This window comes from Battus philenor, unplaced genomic scaffold, assembly GCF_028537555.1.
Source record: "Battus philenor isolate CCGP_79_NKW_IND1 unplaced genomic scaffold, ilBatPhil1.0.hap1 SCAF_20, whole genome shotgun sequence".
In the NCBI taxonomy this organism is placed as follows: Eukaryota; Metazoa; Arthropoda; class Insecta; order Lepidoptera; family Papilionidae; genus Battus; species Battus philenor.
In genome coordinates this window covers 1,760,001-1,787,808 of record NW_027181683.1, presented here as the reverse complement: position 1 = coordinate 1,787,808, position 27,808 = coordinate 1,760,001, and the positions used below count along the sequence as shown (strand labels likewise).

General features: G+C 33.5%; 2 protein-coding genes across 3 annotated transcripts in view; one reads left to right on the top strand and one right to left on the bottom strand.

Annotated features, from left to right (window-relative positions):
• Positions 1 to 132: 132 nt before the first annotated feature.
• Positions 133 to 16,152, bottom strand: LOC137922743 (importin subunit alpha-1-like). Its single transcript, XM_068765793.1, has 11 exons — positions 15,975 to 16,152; positions 11,291 to 11,444; positions 9,945 to 10,092; positions 8,891 to 8,972; positions 7,952 to 8,169; positions 6,531 to 6,622; positions 5,793 to 5,971; positions 3,791 to 3,984; positions 3,216 to 3,387; positions 1,509 to 1,610; positions 133 to 593 (listed from the first exon to the last, which is right to left on the bottom strand). The coding sequence occupies exons 1-11, from the start codon at positions 16,035 to 16,037 to the stop codon at positions 465 to 467; spliced, it is 1,533 nt and encodes a 510-aa protein (XP_068621894.1). The 5' UTR covers positions 16,038 to 16,152; the 3' UTR covers positions 133 to 464.
• A 1,353-nt stretch (positions 16,153 to 17,505) lies between these two features.
• The window catches only part of LOC137922831 (homeobox protein PKNOX2-like), an 81,848-nt gene continuing 71,545 nt past the window's right edge, over positions 17,506 to 27,808 (top strand). For both annotated transcript variants that reach the window (XM_068765918.1, XM_068765917.1), the window contains exon 1: positions 17,506 to 17,804. The gene's annotated coding sequence lies outside the window, so the exon portion shown is untranslated. The remainder of the gene's footprint in view (positions 17,805 to 27,808) is intronic.

Sequence of the window (27,808 nt, the reverse complement as noted above, 5' to 3'; positions counted from 1 at the left end):
CCCCTGATCTAGACTATAACCCTCCCTATGGTTAGATCAGTGAGTGGAATAAGAGAATGCCTACAACATCTATCTCTGGTAGTCCAACTAATCTAGGATCATTCTGAAAATGTTGTAATAAATAAAGTCATACACAAATTAAAAGATTCATTATTAAACAGTAGATATCAACAAATTATCACATTTTGGAAGTATTATTAAAGAATTGGTTCGAAATAATTACTAGATCAAAATAGATCAAAATTTATAACTAAACATGAATATTATGCTATTTTGTTAGACATAACTATTTAAAAAAACATAATCAATTGAATTATTAAATTTCAATCATGTTTCAAAAATTAGCCTATTCTATTATTTCACTGATATTTCTTACTTAATGTTACAAATTCAGTCCTGTTGATTTGTTTCATAAAACTATGGCTAATTATGACATTTATTACTTATACTTAAATCTAAATTGCTTAGAAGTTAATGTTCGGAGTGTCCTGCCCGGTACCAAACTGGAACTGATCTGGAGTCTCCTCTGGCTGAGCTAAGTCATCTTGATCCGCAAAATATGCGTCGAGCAGGTGGAGACATTTCTTATATATCTGTAGAATAATTTTAGGCTATTAAAATATGTTTTGTTCTCTATAAGTTCTTATTAAATAAATTTTAAATTTCAATCTTCATGATTATTTCAGTCATTGGATGTCTACCACTGGACATGAGCTACTCCCATTAGATTCAAAGAAGAGGAGACAGAAGTGGCATGCATCCAGTGTCCTCATACAACCATAACAGGATCATCTGTCCCACTAGTGCGTGGAAATCCTGGCTGCGTCCGCGTTGGCCAGATGTGCCAAACCCTTAGCGGTCGATGCCTCGCCAGTCGGGTGCAGTTAGGCGGAAAGAAGTCATTAAGAAGTAATAAAAGATTTCTGGATCAGTAGAGTTGAAATCAATAGAAAGTTAGCCACTCTGTATGTCATCTGTATTTCAAAATTAAAAAACTGTGTATATCACAAATTTTGTGTTCAAAATTTAAATTTAAACAGTGTAATTACCAAAAATGGATGAGTTTAGAAATGATTGTGAAGATAATGAGAGTAGTGATGATGAATTAGAATTGAATTAGATTGAAATTGAAGTACACAATAAAAATATGAACAATGAAAGTGACAATTACATAGTTACTTCTAAGAGACTGAATGTAACAAGAATTGACAGTGGCTTGGAGAAGAGTGAAGATGATGATGAATCTGTTTTAACAAATTCTGTGTTTTCTAATACCCATATGTTTGCTTTAAATCTATAAGGGAGAAGCAACTCTGAAAAGCTAAATTTGCTCCATCCAGCTGTTACTCCATTCAGAGAAATTTGACAATCACAAAGGACACTCGGCATGCCAAATTAAATGCCGAGTATTAATAATTGCTTTATCCTTAAATCAAAGTTAACTATGAGGATCAACTGTTGATTCAAATCTCTAACTGTTTTAATAATTGGGCTAGCGTGGGCCATACCTGTTCATTTTCATGTTCCTGCAACACTTCGATGCGGTCCAGGGCACCAATCTCCTCCAGTTTGATGCACATTGGTTCCAATTGGCCATACTTCGCAGCAGCCTATCAGACAAGAACAAAATTATTTCTTATAGCTAGAAATTAACCAACATTATCAATAATATATGATCTCATGTACTTTATAATTTTAATAGTTATGGGATTTATTTATTAACACCAAATTGAACTTTTATGTATAACTATCATTGACTCTATGCTGTTTCACAAGATGTTGTAGTTGTAGAAAAGAAGCAAGAAGAAAGACTACTATAACACATCTTTTAAAAAAAAACGTTTAACATTTAAGATTTATGTATTAGGGGGACCGGGAAGTAATGTTGTTTGTATCGACATTTTTACAGAAAAAGTGATTGATTTGTTACCGCTCCGGCATTGATTTTGTATACTAGATGGCAAAAGTTTGGTGAATATATTGTTTATTAGGAATAAAAATTTCTTAAAAATACAGTCGTGTGAATTTAACTTGAGATAACGTCACTATTTTCCAGTTACCCTAATATATACACTTTATGTAAGATATAGCTTAACAAACAAAATTATTGTCACATTTGATAACCTACTGGTCTAATAGGAAATGAAGTCTGATATTATATCAACGGAGACAGCCAACCCCTGATCATATTAGGTAGAAGCGTTGCTGGTGTATCTTCAGCCACTACTCCCAGTAGTAACCCTTTGCAAAGCAGTAGTATTTATATTTGCCAGGAAGTAACAACTTTGTTGGGATGCTATGCAGGTATTATCGAGAAATGACCCTTGAGCCTGGGCATTTCATGGAACATTTACCAAAGCCATCTAAGAGCTCGATGGTCTCCTAATTTGGTAAAATAGTAATAAACAGCCGCCTGAGCCCAGGCTTCCTCAGGGACCCTCAAGCTTCACTACTTTTAAAGATGTTTTGGACTAAGCACACTGTACTGCCACATCAAACCCATGGAATTTTCAAATACTTTTCGGGCAGCAGTGACAGTAATAAAACCATCATTGCCAAGGATTCTTATCATAAACTCATTTATTGAACAATATATAATATTTGTCCATTTATTTTCATTATGTGTTTTAAATGTAATAAATGGCAGTTTAATAATATTATGCAGAATTTTATGAATAAATGTGAATCTAATTCAAAATGAATTAGACATTATTTTGAGTTGATATTTTGTTATAACTAGTTTTTAAGGTCCTTGTAATATTATAAATGAAATCAACTAAATAAAAAATCATAACATATTGGATATGACAAAGACGCTTCCATACTAGACTTATTTCGAGAACATGTGTATTAGTAATAATAATAAGAAGTAAAAAGAGGCGCAAAAGTAATGTCATAATGTGAATGTGCCTTAATTTTTACAAATGTTTCCCATAGGGATATACTGTCTGTTTTTATGAAAAGTTTTCAAAAATATTTTTATGTCCACATTGTCGTTACCGAAGTAACCTGGAATTCTTCTGCTTTTCTTTAGTGAGTAAGCTGTCTGTAGCATTGTGTAAACATCGGACATCCTATCTGAGAACAAGTTAACAGCTTGAAGGATATCAGATGATGATTGCTTCAATTCTTTCCTTTGGATCCGAAGGAAGAGGTTTTTAACCAGGGTTCGAACTTAGGCTCAAAGGGGATCACTCTCACATATGCAAATTTACCTGCATGAGATTATTGATTCCATCTAACACAACGGTGATGGCTCTCTGGTCGGGAGAGCCCAGTAAAGCGCAGTAGGGCTCCAAGAAGCCAAGGCTCATCAGCGCGTCTAGCTGGGACGGTGTGCCACCCAGCAGCAAATTAGTGATCGCCCACGCCGCCTCCTTTTGGCATCTGGTGACATTTTTTTTTAAATAAGAAACTATGAACTAAGTTAACATTGTCTATATTGTAATTGACTACTTGTATAAATAACATTAAATGCGTGTTCATATATAGGATGATAGGTCATAGGTATAAATGCTTCAAAAGGATGAATGCATTTGCTATCAATTAATGTATGAGTACATTCTATTAAAACTTTTAAGCTTTTTGTATATGAGCTTTTATACCTATTTATATATATATTTACTTTATTTACTACCTATATATATATATATACATATACATGAATAAATCTTTAAATTACATAATATTACTATTATTTAGAAATGGTGGTAGAGGTTAAAAAACACCTCCAATAAGTAAGTCAATTGGAAATGTGATGCGCAAATTTGCTAATCATAAATTGACTCACTTGATATCCTCGCAGGACAAGACCTGGAGCAGGTGTGCGAGGATGCCCATGTCCACGGCGCGCTGGATTTGCGGCTGGGTGCCGGCCAGCACGTTGCTTACCGCCCACGCGGCTTCCTTCACCAGAGAGAACTTTCCACAGCGCAGCAGGGTTGCGAGGTAATCTAGGCAACCGGCGTCGAGGCAGCGGTCCGTCTGTAAGAAAGAGTGTCATAATATTTACACATGTCAATAATCCGAGCTTAAAACTGTCTATGCTTGCTTCCTCACAGCCTCTATCTTTCCATAAAATACGGCTGCTCTAACAGGGAAGTGAAGGGAGGCACAGTGAGACAAGAGGTGACATGGGATAATGGAAGGATCTGAGAAAGATTGACAATCACCCATTAAAATACTTCAATGCCGAGTATTGATATTGTAGGTATCTTTTTGGAGTCACCAATATATGTGTTTAGTGGGTGGAAGCTAATTACCACTTGAGCATGTGTCAGTTTTTAAAGGTGAGGAAAATGTAGCATCAGAGGTTGCATCGCGAATGTATATTCACACGTATACAAAGAATACAATTTTAACACATCACTGAGGGCATCTGAATTCAACTCCGGAATTAAATTTGAACTAACAGTAAAAATTTAAGATAAAAGTATAGCCATAGTTGGCATGCAATATATAGTGTAAACACTATATCGTATGTTGCATCATTATTTTAATTTCATTATTATTAAAAAATCTAAAATTTGGAATGATTATCCATTACATTCAGGATAGGCATTGAAGGGCGGTGGCAAAATGTGTGACGTGGTTTGATGGAGAAAGGAGTTTAGAGAAGTTAAATAACCCGTGTAAAATTTAATGTAACGGCACATGCCAAGGCCTCCAAAGAACCTCCCCATGCTTAGTTACTGTAAAGAGGTCTAAATTAAGCATCTTCAAGACTCCTAGTCTAGTGATGTAAATTGAAATGTGCGACTTCTGTCTAGTATGTAGTAAATTTCATCAAGGCGATCAAGGTGACCATACTTGATATGCTTGAACATCAGGTTATTACTCGGATCATTGTTTTGCTCTGGAATGTACGGGAGAAGCGATATCACTATTAAAACAAAATTTTGTTTTTATCTGTGAATCTAGTGCAGTGATTCCCAAAGTGGTCTATATCGACCCCTAGGAGTCTATGACAACCTGCAAGGGGTCTACTACAGCGAAAAAAAAATTGGGGGGTCCATGACATGAAAATGGGAGTCCACAATAGTGCATCTCAACACATACACTGATAGTACCTATTTACTTACATCATACTATCTTATAATATCAAAACATTTACATTATTTATAAAAGTACCTATGGAGTAAAAAAAATATTATATATGTTTATAAAAGTGTGTAAGTTGTAGGATGTTGGTATTCGCTTTTTGGTTGCAATACATTTTGAACTTGTGAAATTAAAAATAAGTTAAATTCAATAAATAAATGTATAAATTAACATGTGTTATTACTTTAAGTTTTTAACATTAAACTTTACTACAGCTAGAAATTTACAAGAGATCAATATCAGGTAAGTAGGGAGTCTACCAAACACGGAAAAACATTGCAAGGGATCTACGACAATAAAAAGTTTGGGGAACTCTGATCTAGTGTATGCTACACATATCTCCAAAGACGATTTGAACCTTCCAGAAGGAGCACTTTAAAACTTGCAGGTTGTTATACTTTTACCTACAACAAATTTATCAATAAAGATTGCCTCAGTTGATGTTTCACTGTCCAATACCAATATAAAATAAACAAAACAAGTAGCAGGTACTCAAACGCCAATTGTCTTAAATTTTAATCAAGTCGTATTTGCAGATTGCAAAACTATTTTTAGGTAGCGAAGCTTGAACTTAGCTTGAGTTATATACTATTATTTCTCTTGATTAGAAGTCAATTGAGCTCCTTGGAGTGACATGGTTCAATGGACATGCATGCTTGTAGGGTAAAAATGTCTTTGATATTCCATTGTACCTGTTCATCAGATCCAGTAAGCATATTGCCGATAGCTCGCAGTGCTGGTGTCTTAACTGCCGGAGATTTGTGGTCAAGCAGCTTAGTCAGCCGTTTCAGCAGCTGGGGGGTGATCTGCACGGCTTCAATTCGTTCATTGGGCCCATCGGTCAGGTACGACAGGGCCCAGCACGCGTCCGCTGAAAAAAAAATCTTTGATAAGTGGACTGTGCAGATGAAAAGCAAGAGCCAGAACATAATGGGGTCAGTTAAATTAGCTGGATATTATATGAAACAATCTATTGCGGAGGCATATGTCCAACAGTTCATCAGTTCATCAGTTCAACATCCTAGAGCTGAGATATAAATAGTTTCATAATAAGATAGAAAAAATTACAATGGGCAGTCTTATCACACAAGGTAATCACTTTCAGACAACCATAGTATGGAAACAGTAGAAGTATAAATAATGGGTAGTTAACATGTACAAAAAAGTATAGTTCACGGACCCCTCCGTTCCGTGAACTCATTTCCGATGAAGCTGTAAAAGCCGCAAGGCTATGAGCACAAACTTCACACGAGACTATAGACTATATGTACAAAATATACATATATATAAACATACATATGTATGTACATAGCATATATACTTAAAATCACACTTCCTAAGAAAGAATAATTTAAAAGGTTTATCTATAATTAAGTGTTAATTGTGTCGAAATTTGTGTATATTACCATGTGCCATAAAGAATCACATACCCAGCACATCTTGATCCGATACAGTCAGGAGTTCCGACACGTATGTAAGTGCTGGAGCGACCATTTCGAACTTCACCAGTGGATTTTTGTTCCTGTAACAACCAATAAATATTAATTTTGTTAATATATTTCTGCAATTTCTGCTTAAAGTTTCTTGTTTACTAGTTTTTTAGAATGGAGACTGCAAATAGCCAAGCATAGAATAAGAAGGCCATTCAGAAGGTGTACAAACTATCTAGACATTGGGAATCCTAGAGGGAGGTTTTTGTCGGGAGTGGAAGGTCTCCGGCTGACATGATAATGATGACGCTCATAGCTTTATTTTAGGATTAGGGATGACACCTTATCTTGTTCAGACGCTTCTTAATTTTATTTTAGCCCCACCAGATCAGAGTACTGAAGAAGCATGCTATATCTATAGAGAAGTAATTGATGTTTAAACACTTGCGGGTAAAGTGTAAAATACTCTTGGTTTGAGGTTCCTTCTTAAGTCACCACAGTAGTTTTGGGAATTAGAACCGGTTCTGCACCAGTAGTCTAACAGTAATTGGATGCCCACAGTTGGACATACGTCTCTCTGAAAAGATTTACAACAAAACTAGCTGGAAGCAGTCAGTGATTTTCGACGACCTTACAAGGTGATCTATTCAAAGCCAATCAAATTGGGCTCTTTCTTATCTTGACATACAAAAGTGATTGCTTTGAACGAGAGAGAAATATTCAATTGAGTATATCCAATCTCAAATGGGACAAGGTGTTTTAAGTCTAGAAGTCATTTATTTTTATAGTTGAATATCAATATTTACTTTCATTATAAACATATTTTATATAAAATATATATATGTTAAAATTATAGCATTGACTTTTTTCTCATTCAGTCTTTTCAACTAGAGAAGATTGACAGAAGTTTTATATTCAACTTTAAATGTGTAGAACTCATTCTTTACTATTTAAAATTGGTAAAATCATCATCATATCAGGTAATAAATGCTCACTACAAAGTACAGGTGTCCCTTAAAGATCATCACCATGACCAATGAGGTCTTGTTGCCCGCATCCAATGAAATCCTCTGAACTTGACAAAGTCGTCAGTCTATTTTAGGGGATAGCCTACTATATCAGCTAGTGGTAACTACTCGAGAACCTTTCTACCTCAATGTCTGTCAGTTGTATAAGTGACATGTCTCACCCATTGCTCTTCAGACAAGCAATTCATCTCAGTGATGTAGGTGACCTTTGTTCTTCTACAGTTTTCTCTTTTTTTAATTCGATCTCGCAGCAAAATTTTGCTCTCTTTTGAGTGATCGTGATCTTTTAGTTTAGTTGATTTTTATGTTTACAATAAAAAAAATATTTTTGTGACATTGCCATTTTTTGAGAACAAAAAAATTGAAATTATCAAACATAGTGATACAAGGTACCTGCAAAAATTACTGTATGTCCAAACCGCAGTCCTCAGCTGCGACGTCGTTGTAGTGGGGGTGAGTAGTGGTAGCAGAGCTGGTAGTGCTCCTGCCGTGAGGACTGCATCCCGAGTCATAGCACCATCGCCAGCGATGTTGCCCAGGGCCCACGCACTCTGCTCCCCAACTATACCACCACGTCCGAGGAGATACACCAACTTAGGTATCGCACCACCCTGTACAAATACAAATCAAAATGTTAAGAGACATATATATAAATATTTAAATAAATTTATATACAGGATGATTGGTTTTAGGTGTAAATCGATGAATGTTAAGCTGTCAGCATAAAGTTTAACACTTATTTCCAATCACTCTGTATAAAGTGATCACTCATGAAATGTGTTACATTAAATTGTGTTCTCTATTGGAAGGCAATGGGCCAATAACTTCTGGAAATCCAAAGTCTGCAGAGAAAAATAGTAAACAATTAATTTTAATGTGTAGTAATAGATGTTGAACAAGCTTTTTCTTACTATATTATCAAAATGTAATTATTATTCTAAACTTTGGACAAAACATATCATAACAGTGACAGCAAGTGAGCTATAAATTCACCCCTTTCATGCTATTACACCTATAACCAATCACCCTGTATTATTATATTTTAAAGATTCACTTGCCATGTGGATTAATAACTTTATAAACCTTACTTGAAATTTAAGTGACTGAATCTTGCACATTAAGGTAAATGGGTAAATGTGCCCACAGTTACAGACAGAAACGTGATTCCAACTACTATAGAGAATTTATTGTGGGCTCTTCCCAGGACTCTGGATGTGTTTAGAAACCTTCACATCTTTAAGATGAAAGATGCCATTATCAGGGAGATCATACTGATTCAAGTTTTGGTTTCTTCGATCGCTTGCTTATTTTTATGATATACTATATACTCACATCAACCACTGACATAGTGTGGTCATGGGAACCGGATGCAATGTTGGTAATAGCCCATGCCGCTTCAAACTGCAGGTCTTGACTGAAAATAAAGTAAATTTTTAAAAATCCAGAATAAATCAGTGAAAGTAAAAAATGAGAGTCTCCTGTTTTAGAAGATAAAAACAATAAATAGTAAAAATAAGGAAAGGTAAAGTGAATATAGAAAAAATTTCAGGAAGTCAGACGAGGAGTCCTAGAAAATATATCTTATTTTCTTCAGCCGATGGAAGCACCTAAAAGATCATTGGGTGATGAAGTACTATCTTCTGAGGCCCATAAGTCTGCGCCAAAAACCGAGTGTATTTACTTTAAAATAGACACACATATTTTTATTATATTTTGAATGTGACATCTAAATGTATGCCTGGGCACTAGTTATTTATTTTCTATTTTTATTATATGTTGTAGTATATATTTTACTCCTACTTTTATATATATATATATATATATATATATATATATATATGCATTACAAAACAGCCTGTGAACCACTGATTTTTCATATGACCAACATTGCAATGGATATAAGAAGAAATATAATTTTTTTATTACATGGATTTCCTTTCTTCCAGAATAGTATGCCCATTACATGACATTGGTCTCCCCCAAAGATCGACACCATGATCAGTCTTGCCCATATCCGACTTCATTAACTTATTTAGAATAGGCTTATAATACAATATTTATCACCAAAATGTCTGGCCGTGCAACAAATTTGAACTTAATAATTTTGAGTAAATTTGAAAATCCGAAGCCCTCATTCATTATCCATAAGAAACAAAGTTCGCCGGGTCAAGTTTTAACAAGTAATAATATATCATATAGTAGTTACTAATGTACATGAAATGACAGTTTGTTATAGGAATATATCTAAGTATTTGTATTAGGAATCCTCGGTGGATAAGAAGTTGTCAGTGGAGGGGTATTTATAAATAAAGACATTTATGAAGGGGTATAACTATATGGAATATAACTATATGTAAACCAGGAATAGAAGAATTGCAATAGTTACCAATCATCCCGATCCAACGCCTGTACCAGGGGCTTGATAACTCCCGCAGTCACCATCATTGTAATCGGTGGGTTCTTCTCCTGGGACAGTATGCGTCGGGCACTTCGAGCACACTTGATCTGGACCTGAAGATTGCTGCTTTTGAGACCTGTAAAATAAATTTATTTTCAGTTACATTGACTAATACCTGAGAATGCATGTTATTTTTACATATTAATCAAAAATTGAAGACTTTCAGCTAATTAAACATGAGAATTCCACGTTAGAGCGTTCTATATTTACTTGGGACCAAAGAGAGAACTCTACAATAACTTTTAGTCTTTTAATTGACTGACGACGTTTTAGAAATCTCCATGAATATGGACTAAGTTTGATCAATATACACACATACTTCTTCTGTGAACTTAGTGTTGTTTTTACCTCCAAAACCTATATGCACTAGTTAGAATCCCACAACTCTATTAAGATATTTGTTATTTAAGTGAATTATTACTTCAGCCGAAGGACCAAAAAAAAATAATTTTCTTACAATTATTTATTGTAAGAACAAATTACAAATTAAACATATATGCTAACTAATCTAACTGTCCACTTCAAAGTGTAAAGATGGAGTGTCTTCCTTAATAACTATTCCTTATAACAATACTTCTGATCGTGTAGCGCTGCATCAGCGATTAGTATCTTACATTCCCATGCCTTGAATATTGAGATCGGGTTGCATGGCGCGTTGATGCTACGTAAGCATATCCTTTTATAGTACATATGCAAGTGTTATTTAAAAGCAAATATATTGTCCAGCCATATATATTTTCAACCTTTCTTTTAACCATTTTTCACTGCAATGATAAGGTAACATATACTTTATTATCATATCAGTCGATGAACGCTCACTGTAAGGCACAGGCCTTTCTTTTACTTGTAAGGAAAACATGCATAGGATACCTCTCCGCTGCAGGGGGGAATGCAAGGGTTATGACTCCTACCGGCTGTAACCCCACAGTCTCCTTAAACGGCTTTTGTTAAAACTAGGGGAACGCTTTCGCATACTACCGTAGTTTCAACGGCGGTGACCTAGTGCCTCAACTCCTTACTTGCAGCTGATCACTCCGAATCCGTCGCCAAGGACATGATAAGGGGGTTGTAAGGCACAGGCCTAACCCAAGAGTCGCCAAGATGACAGGACCTGCCACGCCCGCATTAAGAGACTTTTCGCTATCTTAACTATGTCGTCGGTCTACCTTGTAGGGTACCTGCCCTAGAAATCGAACCTGCCACCTACAATATTAAGTTGCAGTCCTCTACCGCTGAACTACCACTGCTCATAAAACTCTATGAACCAAAATTACCTTGCACAATTTCCTCTGGATTAGTAGTAAGTTCAATATCCTTCTGTATTTCATCAGTTGCCTCTGGAGACATCGCTCTGCGCTTCAGGAGTTGCTCATCTCGGGCCTGTTTCCTCAGAGATACGCTCAGTTCCGCCCTCTTGCGGCGCAGGTCCTGGTTTAAAAAAGTAGATATTATTTTACAAGATAATTTTACTCTAAAATACTACTTTCAATTATTATTAAATGTATAGACCAACAATGTATATATCTAATACATTCAATTTATACATTGTTTACATGTACAGAAGCTTCTCATTCACGTTTTTACTACAAATTCCTTTATTCCTTTATTCGCTAATATTTCCTTATCTAATAAGTACATACATAATAAAAAAAAATCCTATAGGTATCCAATCTCCTTTGCAAATGCCGTCAAATGGACTAATAAAAAAAGTTATGTTAAATTAACAGCACATTGAAGAAGAGGATTCAACAAGGACTGGAAAAACGTCATTAAATCTGAAAATTTTTAGTGAAGGTTGAAGAATGGCAAATGAGTTTTGCGATTTCTTTACGAACATTGACTCGTCTAAAAAATAACTGTTCCATCAACTGTTATTTTTAAGAGAAAAATTGCTAAGGTCACTGCTGTGTGTTAGTTTGAATTGAAGGAGCTTTTAAAAACCGTCAAACAAGAGAAAATCACAAAATTCTTCAAACCACTGTTAAGCCTTTGGATTTTTTTAATTAAAAATGTTAAAAATTAACTTAATTTTTCATCTTTTTCCATTTTTTTAATTTTGTTACCTAGGAATCTATTCCATATAATCCCATATATATTACCATTCCGTATTCACGGTTTCAGTATTTGCGGCATAAAAAGCTTTTACTGTAGTTATAAATGCAACATACTTGTTGCTATAAATCAATGCACATTTGCACAATGCACACTAAATAAGTGATAACATACATTTCTTACAAATATACTTTAGCAAGTAAGCTATATTAAGTGTCATATAAACATCCAATATCATGAGAATAACAAGTTGACCACTTGAAGTACAATGGATGAGGGTTTAATCAATCGTAACTTAGGTTCCCGAAGAATTGCTTTTCACCAGAGAACTTTGTAAGGCTTACAGAGTTGTAAAAGCATCTCCCAGAGAATCACCGTCCAAATTTAAAAAGCACACTAATCAGTTCTCAATTAAACACATTGAAATTGTAAAATTTAATAGATTTTAATTTGACTACACAAAACAATATCAAAAAATTAAACATGAAGAAAAAAAGGCATTAAAGGTATATAATATGACTGATGATTAATTAAAATATATCCGCAGGTTTAATTGATGTGTGTTGCAGTAGCGTACACTGTTGAGTGACGAGAATCATCCTGTGAGCGAAATACTGATCTTCAATCATGATCATTGTTGGCTGATCAGTATATGTATGCTAGTATGTGTCCTACCTATGAGTTGCCATTCAGGAATTTGTAATAGAAGATCACATACAGGAGGCATGTGAGTCCACAATTGTAAGAAATAAGATTTCAAGATTTAAAATTAAGATTTACCTCGGCAATCTACTATAGCATCTTCCCTACCAGGGGTGTCAAACATGCGGCCTGCAGACCCAAAGATAAACATTTTTACAGCCTAGTCAATATATCCCAGGTAAAGTAGAAATGAGAATCAGAAACTAAACCAGGGCATCAAATTATGATATACTTTATTATTAATCTGTGCATCATTGTTAATTTGTCTGCACATTAAATTTCTTTAGAAATTGGAAGGGCTGTATCAGAGAAGGGATGTAATGTATCAAGATTTCAACAATAATTAAACTTAACTTTTATTGTGAAAATAAGAATATTTGATTCTAATATTTTTTTTGTGACCCAACTAAATTTCAACTTTATTTGGTCCATGTTACCTTTTCAGTTTGACACCCCTGATTTAAACAGTTTCTTATGTTATGTTCCTATCAATGGACCAGATAAAGATTAACATGTGGCTGTTATATCAATATCAACTGAGTCAAGAGGGTGAGGTAGAATGCTTAAGATGTCATAGAAGAACTTTGGTTGCCTTAGATAATTTTGTTTTATCTTTTCTATAACAAAAATAAATGAAACATTGTCCTTACATTTTTCAAAAATATAGTTGAGGGTAATTAAAAATCAGTTTACACCTTATTTTAAGTTATGTTACTAAATTATTTTTTTAGTCTACCGCAAACATTTTAAGAGGAAGTAGGCAGGGCTGAAAAAAATAAAAGAGCCACATGTGGTTTTAAAGCAAAGGAATGTGAAAAATTTAAACCTTATTTGTAGTACTGTCTTATGTTGTCAAATCAAACTACTATAAACATGCAACTGGTATTTATATGAAGTCCTCAAAACCAATTGTGTATATAAAAGATAACTATTTCCATTGTTCTAAATCAAATACAATTTACTATAAAGAATGGGCTAACGGGATATGATAATACAATTTGGTGCACCCAGATTTATAACTGCACAGCAACTTACACATTTTTAACAGTTGACACACCATAGTTAAGTTTGCTTCCTGATTCTAATGGAGAAAATATTCATCGTCATTTATATCCATTAATATGCAGAAAATTCTAAAATAGTTTCCTTTGTTAATATAAACAGTGTCTTATCAAAGCCACCTCCATAATTATTTAGCAATGACAACTTTGATTTAAAACACATCCAATATTTATGGATGATGAAATTGTAAGTTTATTGTCACAATCAACATATTGACTAAAGTTGGAACTTATTGTTGTTTTGTTGTTGGCCTTTTATATAAAAAGTAAACAAAAGATAGCATAACATTAAAATCTTTATATACTAGCAACTTTCCAATGCTGTGTTAAAATAAAGTTGTTGAAATTCACTGCAAAACCACAATTATAAATCCTAAAATTTTATTCTACTACATAAAGGGATTCATAAAACTTGGGATTAATAATAAGTGTATTTGAAATTAAAGATTTACAGGAGGTAGAGATGGAGATAAACTCAGAGATAAGTTTTAATAAGAAGGAAGGTAAGTATGCAGTTATCTGGGAGAGGGGTAAAAATAAAAAAAATGTCCATATATATCCCTTAGAAACTGGGGTAGCACTCTTCAGGGCTATCCATCTCAGGTCACCGAGGTACCTCCCCGAAATTGCTGGCAACATCAAGGGTCTACTGGAATTTCATGGGAGTTGGTTTGGCTTGGGTAAGGCTAACCCCAATGCAATATAAGCATAGCTAGCTGCATAGTTGCGGAAACCAGCCTGTAGACACAAGACTAGACCTTTAGGTACTGATGGATAGACAACCTTGTTAATGTAGCCTGGAGGTACTGGATACAGGCCGCTTCACATCCTATTGATAATTCATTGGGGACACTTATATGGTAGGCCTAGGGCTAAAATATTTTGCTTTTGATATCTATGTAGATGCGTCTAAAAAGTTTTTTTTGAATAATTAAAACTAATATATATTATAAACCAAAGCATGTCTTGGCCTTAAATTTCAAATGACTGTAACTTTGGGTAAATGTTTAAGAGAAATAATGGAACTAACATTACGTACATTTTTTTAATTCACCTACTAACCCTTTTTTAAGCTATGATTATGATCAGACTCAAAGAAGGCTATTTTTATGTGCTAAACAGTTTCATGGTTTTATTGTTATATCTATGGCATTTTTGTTAACAATATATATATTAGGGGAACTGGAAAGTAATATTGTTTCTGTTGACATATTTTATACAAATAATAGATGATTTTAACTGCTCTGGCATTAAAAATTTGTATATTAGATAGCAAAAGGTTGTTGATAACAAAGGTGAATATTGTTGATTAGAAATAAAAACTTGTTAAAATGTAATCAAGTAGATTTAAATTGAACAACATTACTTTCAGGTCTCACTAATATATACTTAATTGCAATAAAACAAAAAGGTAGTTTGAAAAAAAGTGTATCCATATTTTATGTTGGTTGAAGAAATTATTCTCAATTTTTGTACCAATACATTTATTAAGGAATTAAAGATAAAATAAATGGAATATACTTTAATTTTTACACTTGAAATTGGTGATTCAAGTATTTGAGTTAGCAAAATTGATATATAGTCTATCACAAAACTGTAGCCTTCAAGATTTTGATATACGGCATTCTGTGTAACACTATATAGGCATTTATCTTGTGGCATTGTAGGACATGTTAGTCCTGGAATTACTCTACACCGCTTTTAGAACTAAATACTGCAGTTTGATTTCTCTTCCTTGGCAACACAAATATACGTTATGGGGCATATTTAGACCTGGATAGGGTTGTAAACCTGTGCGAGCTTATGTAAACTGCAGACTTAGATCTTAGGCAAGATTGTGAACAATGGATATCTGTAATATCAGGATGCTGATACACAGTAAGATGATACGTGAATGCGCCTTTGTGTGAATTAACAATAAAAAGTAGAATTATTTCGAAGACTGGTTTATTTTTATAAAAAATATAAAATCAACGACTAATAATAAATAAAAATTCGAGTTAAGAGGGTAGATAAACTATACAGTATACCTATGTGTGATTAAGTTAATTGTTAATATGTAATGATTATAGTTATTATATTTTTGGTATATAAAATATATATCTACTAAATCTGAACCACATGTTATAAAATTAAAACTTACAGTAGTACCATGGCCGGCATTTTTATACGACGTCAGCCTTGAGTTATGTGTTTTATCACCCATGTTTAATCTTAGTTATTAAATTAATCGACAGATATAAAAATGTTTGCTACTAAAACTAACGATAACTAATTTTGTAAAATGTAACAATGAAAACTGGACAACGTATAAAATTTGAAATTGGTGTTGCCAGTGTATTACACTCGATCTGGTGTTCACATACTTCGACTTAATAAAAGAAAAGATGATTTTTTTTGTATGTTCTTAATAATTATTTTCAATTTATTTGAACATGGCTAATAATTATTACAATTAATAAAACTTAGTTAGGTATCAAAAATTATTGAATCAAAATTACAAATATTGTAATAAACATTTTAAGTCCATGAAGTCTTGCTCTACGGTCATCTGGTTTAAAAAAATTCTGACGTAAACAGCTTCGTAAGGTAAATGTAACTTTGTGTCATGGAGATAAATAACATTTTTATAATATAACAAAAGCTAAGTAACTTGTAGTTTGAAACATAACTGATAATTTTAGACAGACTAATAAATTAAAGATTTATTAGTCTGTCTTATAAATTAGAGATTGTCCCCTTAAAGTTACCCCAGGCTGATAAATATAAAAAAGCAGCTGTCGTTCCTAAAGCTAACATATGATAAGTAATTATAACATATGTAACTTTTCTTTTCACAATAATAGCAACCTTACATAGTTATTAAATATATGGTTGGAAATGTTGGTTTTATATCAATGTAGGCCATATAACACCGCTGTCTACTATCTTTTTCATAAAAAGAGTATACTTTAGTAATGTCTAACACCCCTTGTCTAATAATAGAAAAAAAAATTAAGTACATAACATATTTTTTCAGAGTGACGTTAGAGTACTTACGATATATGTACTTAAATTTATATAGTGAACTAGTATATAATTAACAATATATCCAGAAAGTACACTTATTATGCATTGTTTTAACAACGACGATACGATGTTACGTATAAGCGAAGACATATAATATTAGACATGTTAAACTAGATTTCTGAAAGCCAATCAATGAAACTTCATTATTAATCAAACTGCATTGCGACTGAACTAGGGGCATCGCATTAATGCAGCCGAGAGGATCACCTAAAAAAAGAAATAGCGAATAAAATAAGAAGAAGTAGGAGGCGCTCTTACGACAGATATTGAGTGGTGGGACGGGCCTACATGCGCAAAGACGTATTACCGCAAATAAATCGCGGATTACACCATAATTAACCAATACCTCTACCGATATTTTCCGCCAGCGACCTGATATACGAAACGATTGTAAATTAACGTTATTAAAACAAGCTTACGAATAATCGTGGACTTATAATTACGCGAACGATACGCCGTTGGGCGTGACATCACAAATCAGTCAGAAGATAACATGTTGACTGTCTGTCCCTGTCTAATGAACGAGTAGGAAAGAGAGATACGTATAACAGGCCGGCGTTGATCGTATTCTGTCGAGGGTGTCGCCATTTTCGTTTTGACGAATATTGACAGTAGACAGCATCGCGGCCGGGGACACCGCGTCTGCTGTATTATTTTTATTTTTATTGTGATTCAGCGACTTGATCATTTCACCTCGTAGTGTAATTTTGTATTAAATTAACACCAATTATTGTATTAATTACGTGACGAGTGATAGGCGGGTGTATGGACTTCGATTTTTGGTGCTAACCTTCGTTTTTTTTTTACTTGTGCTTTTTAAGAGAACTGCAAGACTGTGAATCGATATGTGCAAGACGTATCACAGATGACTCTGCAATATATTTCGCTGTGCATTGTTTTTCTGGTGAGTAATAACCAAATATGCTTTTGTTTTTTTAATGTCTTAACATTTTAATTAAATACATTATTTATTTTTGGAAATTTGATTGTAGGGATATTGTTCAGTATTCTAATCATTGCATTTTTTGTGTACAATAGACGTTAATCCATTGTTGCGGTAGCTCCAGTTTGTTTACGAACTGTCACTGGCAGTACACGGCCTAAGATATATTGCCTGGGTTGGCGACTATGCGTGGATTCGTTGCGCAATGAAATATATATCTTAAAGCAGAGTCACTAAGGTTCAAAATAGAAAGATGCTGTGGGCGATAACAGGCAGTGGAATTAATTTATCACACTCCGCGCTTGACAAGTTGAAAACATAAATTCGACCTTGGCGCCCCACGTGGCTTGGAGTCGTTGAGCTTTCTTTTTATGCGACGTTTGTTATGTCGATTAAAATAGCTTTTTGAGTTTTTTTTTAAGCAGTGCTATTTAAATGAGTTAATTATTTCGCATCACTACGCAAGATACGACGATTCGTCGTTTTTATAAATATTTTAAATTCCTAAAATTTAATGTTCTTTTGTTGAAAATGAATTTATAATCGTTTTATGGACAGTGGTTGTATGCTTAAAATAAAAATAATACTTTAATTTTAATATTGTTAATTTAAATAGATAATTATTCAATTCTTTAATTTATATAGGGGAAAAAACAAAAATGCGTTACTTTTGCTTTAAAAACCATCAATAATATTTTTGGTCCTATACATACTCTGATAGTTTTTTTTTTTTAAAAATAATAATAATGGTTGTATGATTTGTTATATTACACCAAAACAATAATAGTCATATCTTGTTAATAAATGTAATTGACTGGTTTTGGAAAAACCTGTAAAATTGCATAGATAATAAATAAATGCATAGAAAGAAAAATAAATTTAATCTAGTTTAAAATTAAGGTGGACATTATTTAACAATTATTTACTCATTTAATGCAAAAACAATGAAATATATACTGTTTTAGTGTAAAATATACTTAAAAAGTAAAATTTTCTTTTATAATTTACATTAATTAGTTTTAAGTGATAATAAATTTAAGTGATAATAAAGTTAGATGATTGCAAAAGTTATTAATTTGAGTATGAGAGAGATAATATTAATACTTTTGTACTTTTCTTTCTTATCACATGAGGGTAACCTTTTACGGATAATCATTGTTAAAATTCAGAAGTATAAAATTCAAAACTTGTTGATGTGTATATGGTTTAAAATCTTTATTTTATTATATTAAAACACAAGTTCCTATCATAAATGCAAAAAACCCATCAGGTATTTTATTTGACCATCAACAAGGTGTCCATTATTAAAATAAGGCCAAATATGGTATGTTACCCTTTGAAAAATGTAAATAATCATTTTAATTGAAAAGGCAGGTGTGACATAAATTTAGCATAAGTAACGGTTGTTAATACCAATTTAAAACAATATTATGTAGAAATACAATAAACAAGTGCTAGGTATTACAACATATCATTAATTTATCATATTGATAAGATACCATAAGTTGTCTGCAGAATAAATATTTTTAGATTTTTTAATCTACATATATAGCCTAAGACAGAATGTTTTGATCTGTGCTGTCTTTAAAGGAGTTTTAACAATAAAATAAGTATTCTTTGGAGTACTTATTGCATTTATATGTTATAGAGTAAGTATAATTGAATGGATATTTATTTAGTTATTTTTAGTCTTGAAAATTGTGGATTTGACTCCAAATTATAGTTAGCTAGGCTTTAATAAAATTGATTGATCAGCTAGTGTTGGTTTTTGAAGATGAAACTCTTTCAATGTTATGATATCTCATTAAATAATGTAATAATGTGCTAATACTGATCTTGATTATCTTAAATGGAATACACTTTTTACTATGGTTATAGGAATCTTTGTCGAAAAATTCATATGAAATTTCAATCTTAGCAATTTTTGAGATAAAAGGTATTATTTTATCTGTGCACATGCAGATGTGGTTTGTCTAATCACTTGCATATGTAGTTATAGTTATCCATCTTGATATCTGTGTGATATTGTTTTGATTAATAAGTACTTTTTAAAATAAATAAACATATTAAGTAAATAAGAATTTTAATACAATAAATAATGTTATGTGTTTAGGTATAGTTATAATATCAAATAATACTAAAATAGTTTTTAATGTCCTTTGTTACTCTATACTATATATGCTAGAAGGCTACAAGCATGTAGTTTTGATAGCATTTATTGACATCTTGAGTGATCAGCAAAGTTACAGCTGTCACTCTGACATTTTGAACATGACCACAGTATAAAAAAGTTGATGGCAGAGTGAAGAAATTGTCGAAGTGATTATTGTTAGAGTTGCTTATATTTAGCAAGATTGTTCAAGTATTATGGAGTTCCAGATTGAGAAGTACCATAATTACTGCCATTTCTGTGCCATAGGTTGAGTTCGTTAAGTTTTGTTTATACTATATACATTTGAAGATGTTTTTAAAATAATTATGGGTTCCGTAATCAATTTGAAAAGAAAAATATGACGTATTTTTAAAACGATTATCGTGAAAACCTATATTTGGTTTTACGTTTAAACTGTATAGATTATAAGATTTTTAAAAAATAATTATAGCTTCCGAAATCGATTTTTTAAAGAAAAATATTACGCATTTGAAAAAAATTAGCGTTAAAATCTATATTTGGTGTTAATATTGTGATTCAGCTTAACTAACAAGAAAATTGAAAGTAGTTAGTAAAAACGAAAATATATGCAAAGAAGACATTAAAACATAACATACGTATAACAGTTGCCGACCTGAATTATTCTCAATATACTATCGTGCTATATACATTTTGTCATATAACATTTATTTCTATTTAGATTGTTAATAAATATATTAAGTTTGACGCGGGCAGCGGGTGACCGTTGCTGGTATGATGATGATATCAAGCCTGACATTTGAATTTTGTTTACATTTACTTAGCACCTAAACCTAGTACGGAGACGGAACTGTAATTCGATGACGTAGGTTTTGTAAATTTATTATCCGATACGAAAATCATGGTATGTTATCGTATCAAATGTAAGTAGTGTGATAAGTACAGTGATTGCTGTAAGTAGGGTGATTTACGTCAAACGGTGATATGTCATGCCGGCAGGTTTTATAATCTAGATATGTAATTACTTTGCAATTCACGGATGTATGTAATTTTTATGGCACCCGCTATGGGGATCCCTTGTACTCCTATCTATTGTTTTTATTTAATTTTTTTTTTCGCGCTTTTCTATCGTTTCTCCTATGATCTATTATTCCTTTGTTTTATTTTTTTCTACAGTTCTTCTAACTTTCCCTTTCGTGTCCATTTTTCTATCATATGTACGTATTGTTGGGAGAGCGGTCGGATACGATCCAATTGGCGTTCACATTCACCAATCAGATTCTTCAAAATTGTAAATAATCAATGCTGCTTTAGAAGATTGTTCCAGAAATGAGTTGATACATATTCCTCATAATTCTACTTCAACCATGTACAAATTAACTATGAATTTATTCCTAGAATTTTCATTAACTAGATCGTAGTATTTGTTCACCTAAGTTATGTAGTCTTTTGGCTCCTGCCGAACCCTGGAATCTTTCCCGTCGCACAACCAATGAAAGCCACCATGACCAGTCTGCATAGGTTTTACCGTATTTTTATTAACAGAAAATGAAAATACCTTCACCTGTTTTAATCTTTACCACGTATATGCAACTATAAAAAAAAAGTCTTTAACAATTTCATTGTTGCCATGAAATAAATAAACTGGGAAATATACATGTCGATCAATGGAGATGTGAAATTTGAAAAGCTATATTTAACGTTCACGTTATGAAAGCAATTGCGACAACGCGCGACGGTCTAAAAGGCTCGGTGCACGGGCGGCGATGTGTTTAATGGATAAAAATTATATGTATCGATACTTTATAGATGGTAATCGATTTCTTAATGAATCGCGTAGTTGAATGTTAATGTGATTTTACGTATGTTAGAGGTTAAGAAATGTTCGTGTGAATACCGGCACGAATATGTGGGTAGATGAATATTTTTGAAATACAAAATCTCGAACACGATAAATGAGATATATCTCTTAGTTGATATAACAATGGCGCGTTTGAACTAAGATATTTATTAATGATATCTACAGAGATAGGTTTACAGTGACTACATGGTACATCTTGAGAATAATGCGGGTAGAGAACAATTGGATAAGAATTAAATTAGCTGCAACCCGTGGTCTGAGAGTGGTACATAATAAACTCAGAGAGTTTTTTTTGTGATATTTAAGTACACACTTGCACAATTAGGGGAACACAAAACAAAGTTAGATTTTTTTTAAATATTTTGTAAATCATGAGATCTAGTTTTTATTAACGTGTAAGTACCCTCTTAAGAAATAACATACGATAACAAAATCTAACTTTTCAAGTGCGCTGACAGGTTTTATGGTTCTTTTAAGAATTTGCTGACATAGAGTGCTCTATTTGTTTCTGATAAGAACTTTGAATGCTGTGTGTGGTGAGAGTGGTACATTTAACTGTTTGCTTTCAATAGCGCATATTGTTCTGATACAAAATGATTGATTTACCAGCTATTTCAGTTGTTAGGGCAGTGACCATGATCGAGGAGGGACATACCTACCGTTCAGTTCCGTCAAGGATTGGTTATACCGACATCGGTGGTTCATCGCACCGTTCATCTACAGGACAACTGGATCTTACGATCTTATATTTCTGCCTTGCCTCCGTATGTATCGTATTGTATATTTTTTACTAAGTTCTTATCAGAAACAATTGGAACACTCGATGTCAGCAAATTCTTATAAGAACTATAAAACCTGTGTGTTCTTCTCCATTTCACCGCTTACATATAGCCGTGACCAAAAGAATTAGGAAACCAACATAAATCTCGTGCACATCTTACCAATGAGCGGGACTTCTTCGTGCCACACGCTCGTGCAGTATTGGACCACGGATTGCGGGAAGTACCATGACCAGGAGCAGAAACAGTTCACATTTTCACCACTACCCTCAGTCGTGTTGCACTTTCGATTAAATAATATATTTGACCTCTTATTTAGAGGTCCAACGTCACATTTGCTGCTACTACAATTACGCAGTGTGGTAGTAGTTTTTGACACGCTTCGGAGAGCACTGTAAAAATAGTTATTCTATGTGAAATAATTATTTTCAAATTGATCAAAGTATTATTTGTGCGCATACAAGAAAAACAAAAATTTTTTTTGCCTAAACTACCAGGTATATAAAAAAATATTTCATATTACTTCGAATAAGCTTTACTAGGTCTATCGATTGGCATTAAAAAGTAAAAAAAAATTCCAAAACCCGCCCTATCGTGGTTTCGATCCAGTGTCATGAGAAGAGACAGAGCTAAGAACAGTAAACTGGCCCGCGAAGAGTCTATACTGGTAATTACATTAAAAAAAAAGTATGACCACTTTCATTTTCTTTATTAAAAAACAATCTAGACCGAAAAAAAGTTTAAAGGTTAGTTACTCTTTTTGCTAGAGTGTAGCGTAAGCTATTGTTAAAATCGATTTTTCTTGAAGAGTTTTAATGAAATTTTAAAATGGTACAAGTGTGCTAGTGTCAGATGATGCAATGCGCAACCGCTATGCTGTATTAGATATCGGGGCTAGAGTCAACCGGGCGGATCGGTACGTGGCATCGCCCGCATCCTAATATAAATTATCATCGATTATAAAATACTTTCATATATACACTCTGATTGGAGTGGGAGAGAAATTTCTGGAAATGAAGGTCTCTTGAAGAAATATAGGGTGGGCCATAAATTTTTGCAACGTAGGAATCGTTGTTTTTGTAAAATGGTTTTACGCAAAAAGCACGCTGTTGTCCCCCGTGAAGCGCTCCATCGTGACTAAAATTGCATTAAACGACGCATAATTCCCTGCCACCCGCGCGCCCCTTTCTCTCACGGTTTTGGAGAAATCAAGTGGTGCTATTTGCAAAAAATTTTGGACCACCCTATATAAACCTTTATAATTATGACCTCAGATAAACGCTTATAACGATAAGATTAGACACTTGTTTCATATTTTAATCGAATGTCTAAAGATAAATTTGGACAAAGGTCTCCTTCGTAGACTTTCCAGTAAGACTAGTTGAAATTGACCTGATTTAAGGTTGAAGGATGTCATTAAAATGGACCTCTTATCATGTCTCAGCAGGATAGTTTCCGCAACCATGGGGTACAGTGTTCATTTTGCGTCGTGGTCTTTATCAAGCCAACCCAGCTCCTCGAGAGATCCCAGCATACCCTCAAACGCAAAAGGAACCTCGGTTTATTATTATGTTATATCAAAATTGGCTTTTCTGGTATTTTTATTTACGTTCACAAGTGAAACGTGTTGTGGAGATTCTTCCTGTTTGCGAAGTAATAGAAAAAAAAAAGATTTGTTAAAATTTCCAATGTTCAATAAATGAATTTTAACTTATATAATATGAAGAAATGTAAAAATAAATGAAATATAATTTCACACAGCTGCAGTGTAACACGCAATAAGTGAAGGAAACTGAAATGATTTGTATGCGAGTTAATAAAACGATTTCTATTATTGTTTGATTGTTCATGCGACGGAGCACGTTGGTCAATTAGACTCAACTGACTGACGAACTTTGAACGTCAAATCAAAGATCACTGAAAGGTGAGTTTGTATTATTTAGTCTGGTTAGAGTTGTACAAGTATACAAGGACTTGAAGGAGAAGGCAGATGGAATATCTTGCTTGATTTGGACAAACTCATTCCAGTTGTACGATGACGTTCTCACTTAGTAAACCGCTTTATCCGAGTAGAGCTGTGTAGTGTTGATGTTGTATATATGCTTGGGACGGCAGCGTGGACCACAGGCGAGCCAAGGATGGATCCGGATCCAACTTCGACTCGCCCACGCTGTTCGCGGTTTTTTTTATGGCCCCCGCTATTGGGAGCCTCTCGTACCCCCTATCTAGCTTGGGATAGGGACTTTATTTACACATAATTTTTTCACAGTTTTATCTTTATTCGACACTCACTTTCATACTTCTCAATTTCTTTTATTCTTTCCTTTTATCCTTCACTATATCTTTCATCCTTCTTGCTTTCATCGCCTTCCTTTCCACATCTTTTTACTCTTAGGTGGCTAGGTACATTTTTATTTTCCAATTTTTATCTTTATTTTTTGTTATCACAGATTTGTTTGGATTTAAACTTTTTAATACATTGCTAGACTTGTCTTATATTCTATTATTATTTGACAAGTTCGTTAATATATATATATATATATATATATATATATATATATATATATATATGCTGTTCGCGGTTAGGGAGCGAGCGACTCCAAGAACGGGTGTTGTGGTTTAAGAATATCTCTAACATTAATTGATTTCTATTGAAGTACGACAGGCCAATTAATTTTGGCTGTACGAAGTCTGTCCGGACAGCTTTTTGTTAAATGGTAAAATTATCACTGCATTTAAAATAGATAAATAACGCGCAGATGTAAAAAAGGAGATGCCTTCGTTACGATAAGTATATACATAATATATACATTACGAACGCGAGAGGCAAATAACTTCTGGCAAGTAGTTGTGCAAAGTCTGCGGTCTTGTGCGGGGACAGGTAGTAAACCATAATTTTAATGTTCTAATTTTGAAAACGCTTTTTCAGACTTTATTTTCATTACGTTATTAATGTCAGAAAGCATTGAGTTTAAGGCAGTGTATACTGTACATTAATTGACAGTAAATGATGTACTTATTATACTTCGTACTGTATTCCATACCGTAAGGTACTGGCCAGTCACTAGTCTAATAAAAGTAAAATTAAATGAGTATAAAAAATAATAATAAACACCGATTCTTCCGTTAAAAAAAAAAAAAAAATCTTTTTTATTTTTGATACGATAATCTGTGTTGATAATTTTGAGAGTCTAAAATACATTGAAGAGTAGGATGTTAAAAAAACTTAACTTTTATATATTTAATAATGGACCTCTAGTGTAACACTTTTAATATGTAGTGTAATAAACGTATTATAAACAAAGTTAAGCGATTTTTGTATTGAACTATAACAATCATTGTTATAAGGGAGCGATGTTGGCAGCCACGGAGCAAAGTTTCACACAATAGAATGTCGCCCACCCTCTGTATTATATCTACCCGCCTGTCGTCCTCGACGATGAGACGACTCTTGGATTTATCTATGTATTGTACGCAAATAATAATAGCGACTATTTGTTTTAAGAAAAAATAGCAATTGTATTAACTTGTTGACTCATTTATTAAACGCTTTTATTTAGTTCGACCCGTACGGAATTTGTTAATTTGGGTCAAAATTAGAAATTGAAATTTAAGCACCTCCCCGTTGTCAGATTGATCTGAAATTTGGTACACACATTTAATTTAGATGACAATACAATATAATAAAATCAATAACATTATAAATCTAAGATGGTCGCCGATACAAAATAGCGGATTACATATTTTTCCTTAACCCCCTCAATATTGGTATCAAATGAAAGGGCTACACTAGTAAAACACGATGATTATGTCAAAATTTAAAATTCAAGACGGACGCCGTTCCAATATGGCGGACTGGGTACATATTTTTCCACAACCACCACAATATGGGTATCAAAAAACCGTTTAATTTAAAAGTTTTTTAAATGTATTTATATGATTAATATAATGAAAACATCAAATAATTGTAAAACATCACTTAATAGAGCAACTGTTGAGTTTCTGTCTTCTTCTCAACGGATCAGCGTTCCGAGCTTGTGATAGCTTGCTGCTTACAATGTTAAAATAGTCTACTATTTAATGGAATCAGGCGTTACCTTGCGGAAGTCCATCCTAAGTAAAGGACCAATATTTAGCCACCTCCGCACATGCAGCAGCAGTACACCAAATATAACAATGTGGTGTAACATAACTCCTGAGGATGCCCCGTGGAGGGGTGAAACGCGTGTTGAGTGATTTGGCGGTGGCAGTTGTGTGATTCGCATTGTTTTCCGCATACGCATTTATCAGCGGGCTGGCGGGCGGTGCACTTTGTTGCACGACTTTGGTCCTTTTCTTACTTAAAATAGTCGACGATTCACAGGCATAGGCGTAATTCAAAAATCGTGACGATGAAGCGACTGGTCCTGCACTGCCAGCATTAAGAAGTTTCTCGTGACTTTATCTATGTAGTCGGTCCACATAATGGGCAGGTACCTTCGACAAGTCTACCAGTTCGTGGTCGTCACTCTAGAACCTTTCGGCTCCAACCTCCATCGGTTGCACGAGCGATGTGCCGTCAACTGCCATTTCAAAAGTTATTATCTTGCTCGTAATAAATGTAAAATATAATATTTAATAGAATCAGACGTTACCTTGCCGAAGTCAATCCTAAGTAAGAAAAGGACCAATATTTTTTTTTTGTTATAAGCTTTTACATTTAATGGGTATGTCATTAATCTATTTATGTATGAATTAAAAGCCGCTAGTTTATGTTGCCAAGGGTGACAGGAAGAGGATCAAGGACCTCAAAAACATGCTGACAATCTTTACTGGTGATCGTGATATCAAGAAAGTTAATTGAATTTTTATTTTCAAGTTCACTTTTTAAACTTAATTTTTTGATGAAATGTATTTAAATTACTTACAAAAATGTCCAAGTCTTGCCTTGTACCTGTCCAGCATGTAAGAATATCATCCACATACCTATAATATTAAAGGATGTTACTATTACCCATAATATACCTATTCTCATAGTTGTCCATGAATGTAATTTTCAATTTTTTTTTTACTAAAATATTTATCTAATATATAAAATTCTCGTGTCACGGTGTTCGAACTTGAACTCCTCTGAAACGGCTTGACCGACTTTTACCAAATTTTATAAGCGTATTCAGTAGGTCTGAGAATCGGCTACTATCTATTTTCCGTACCC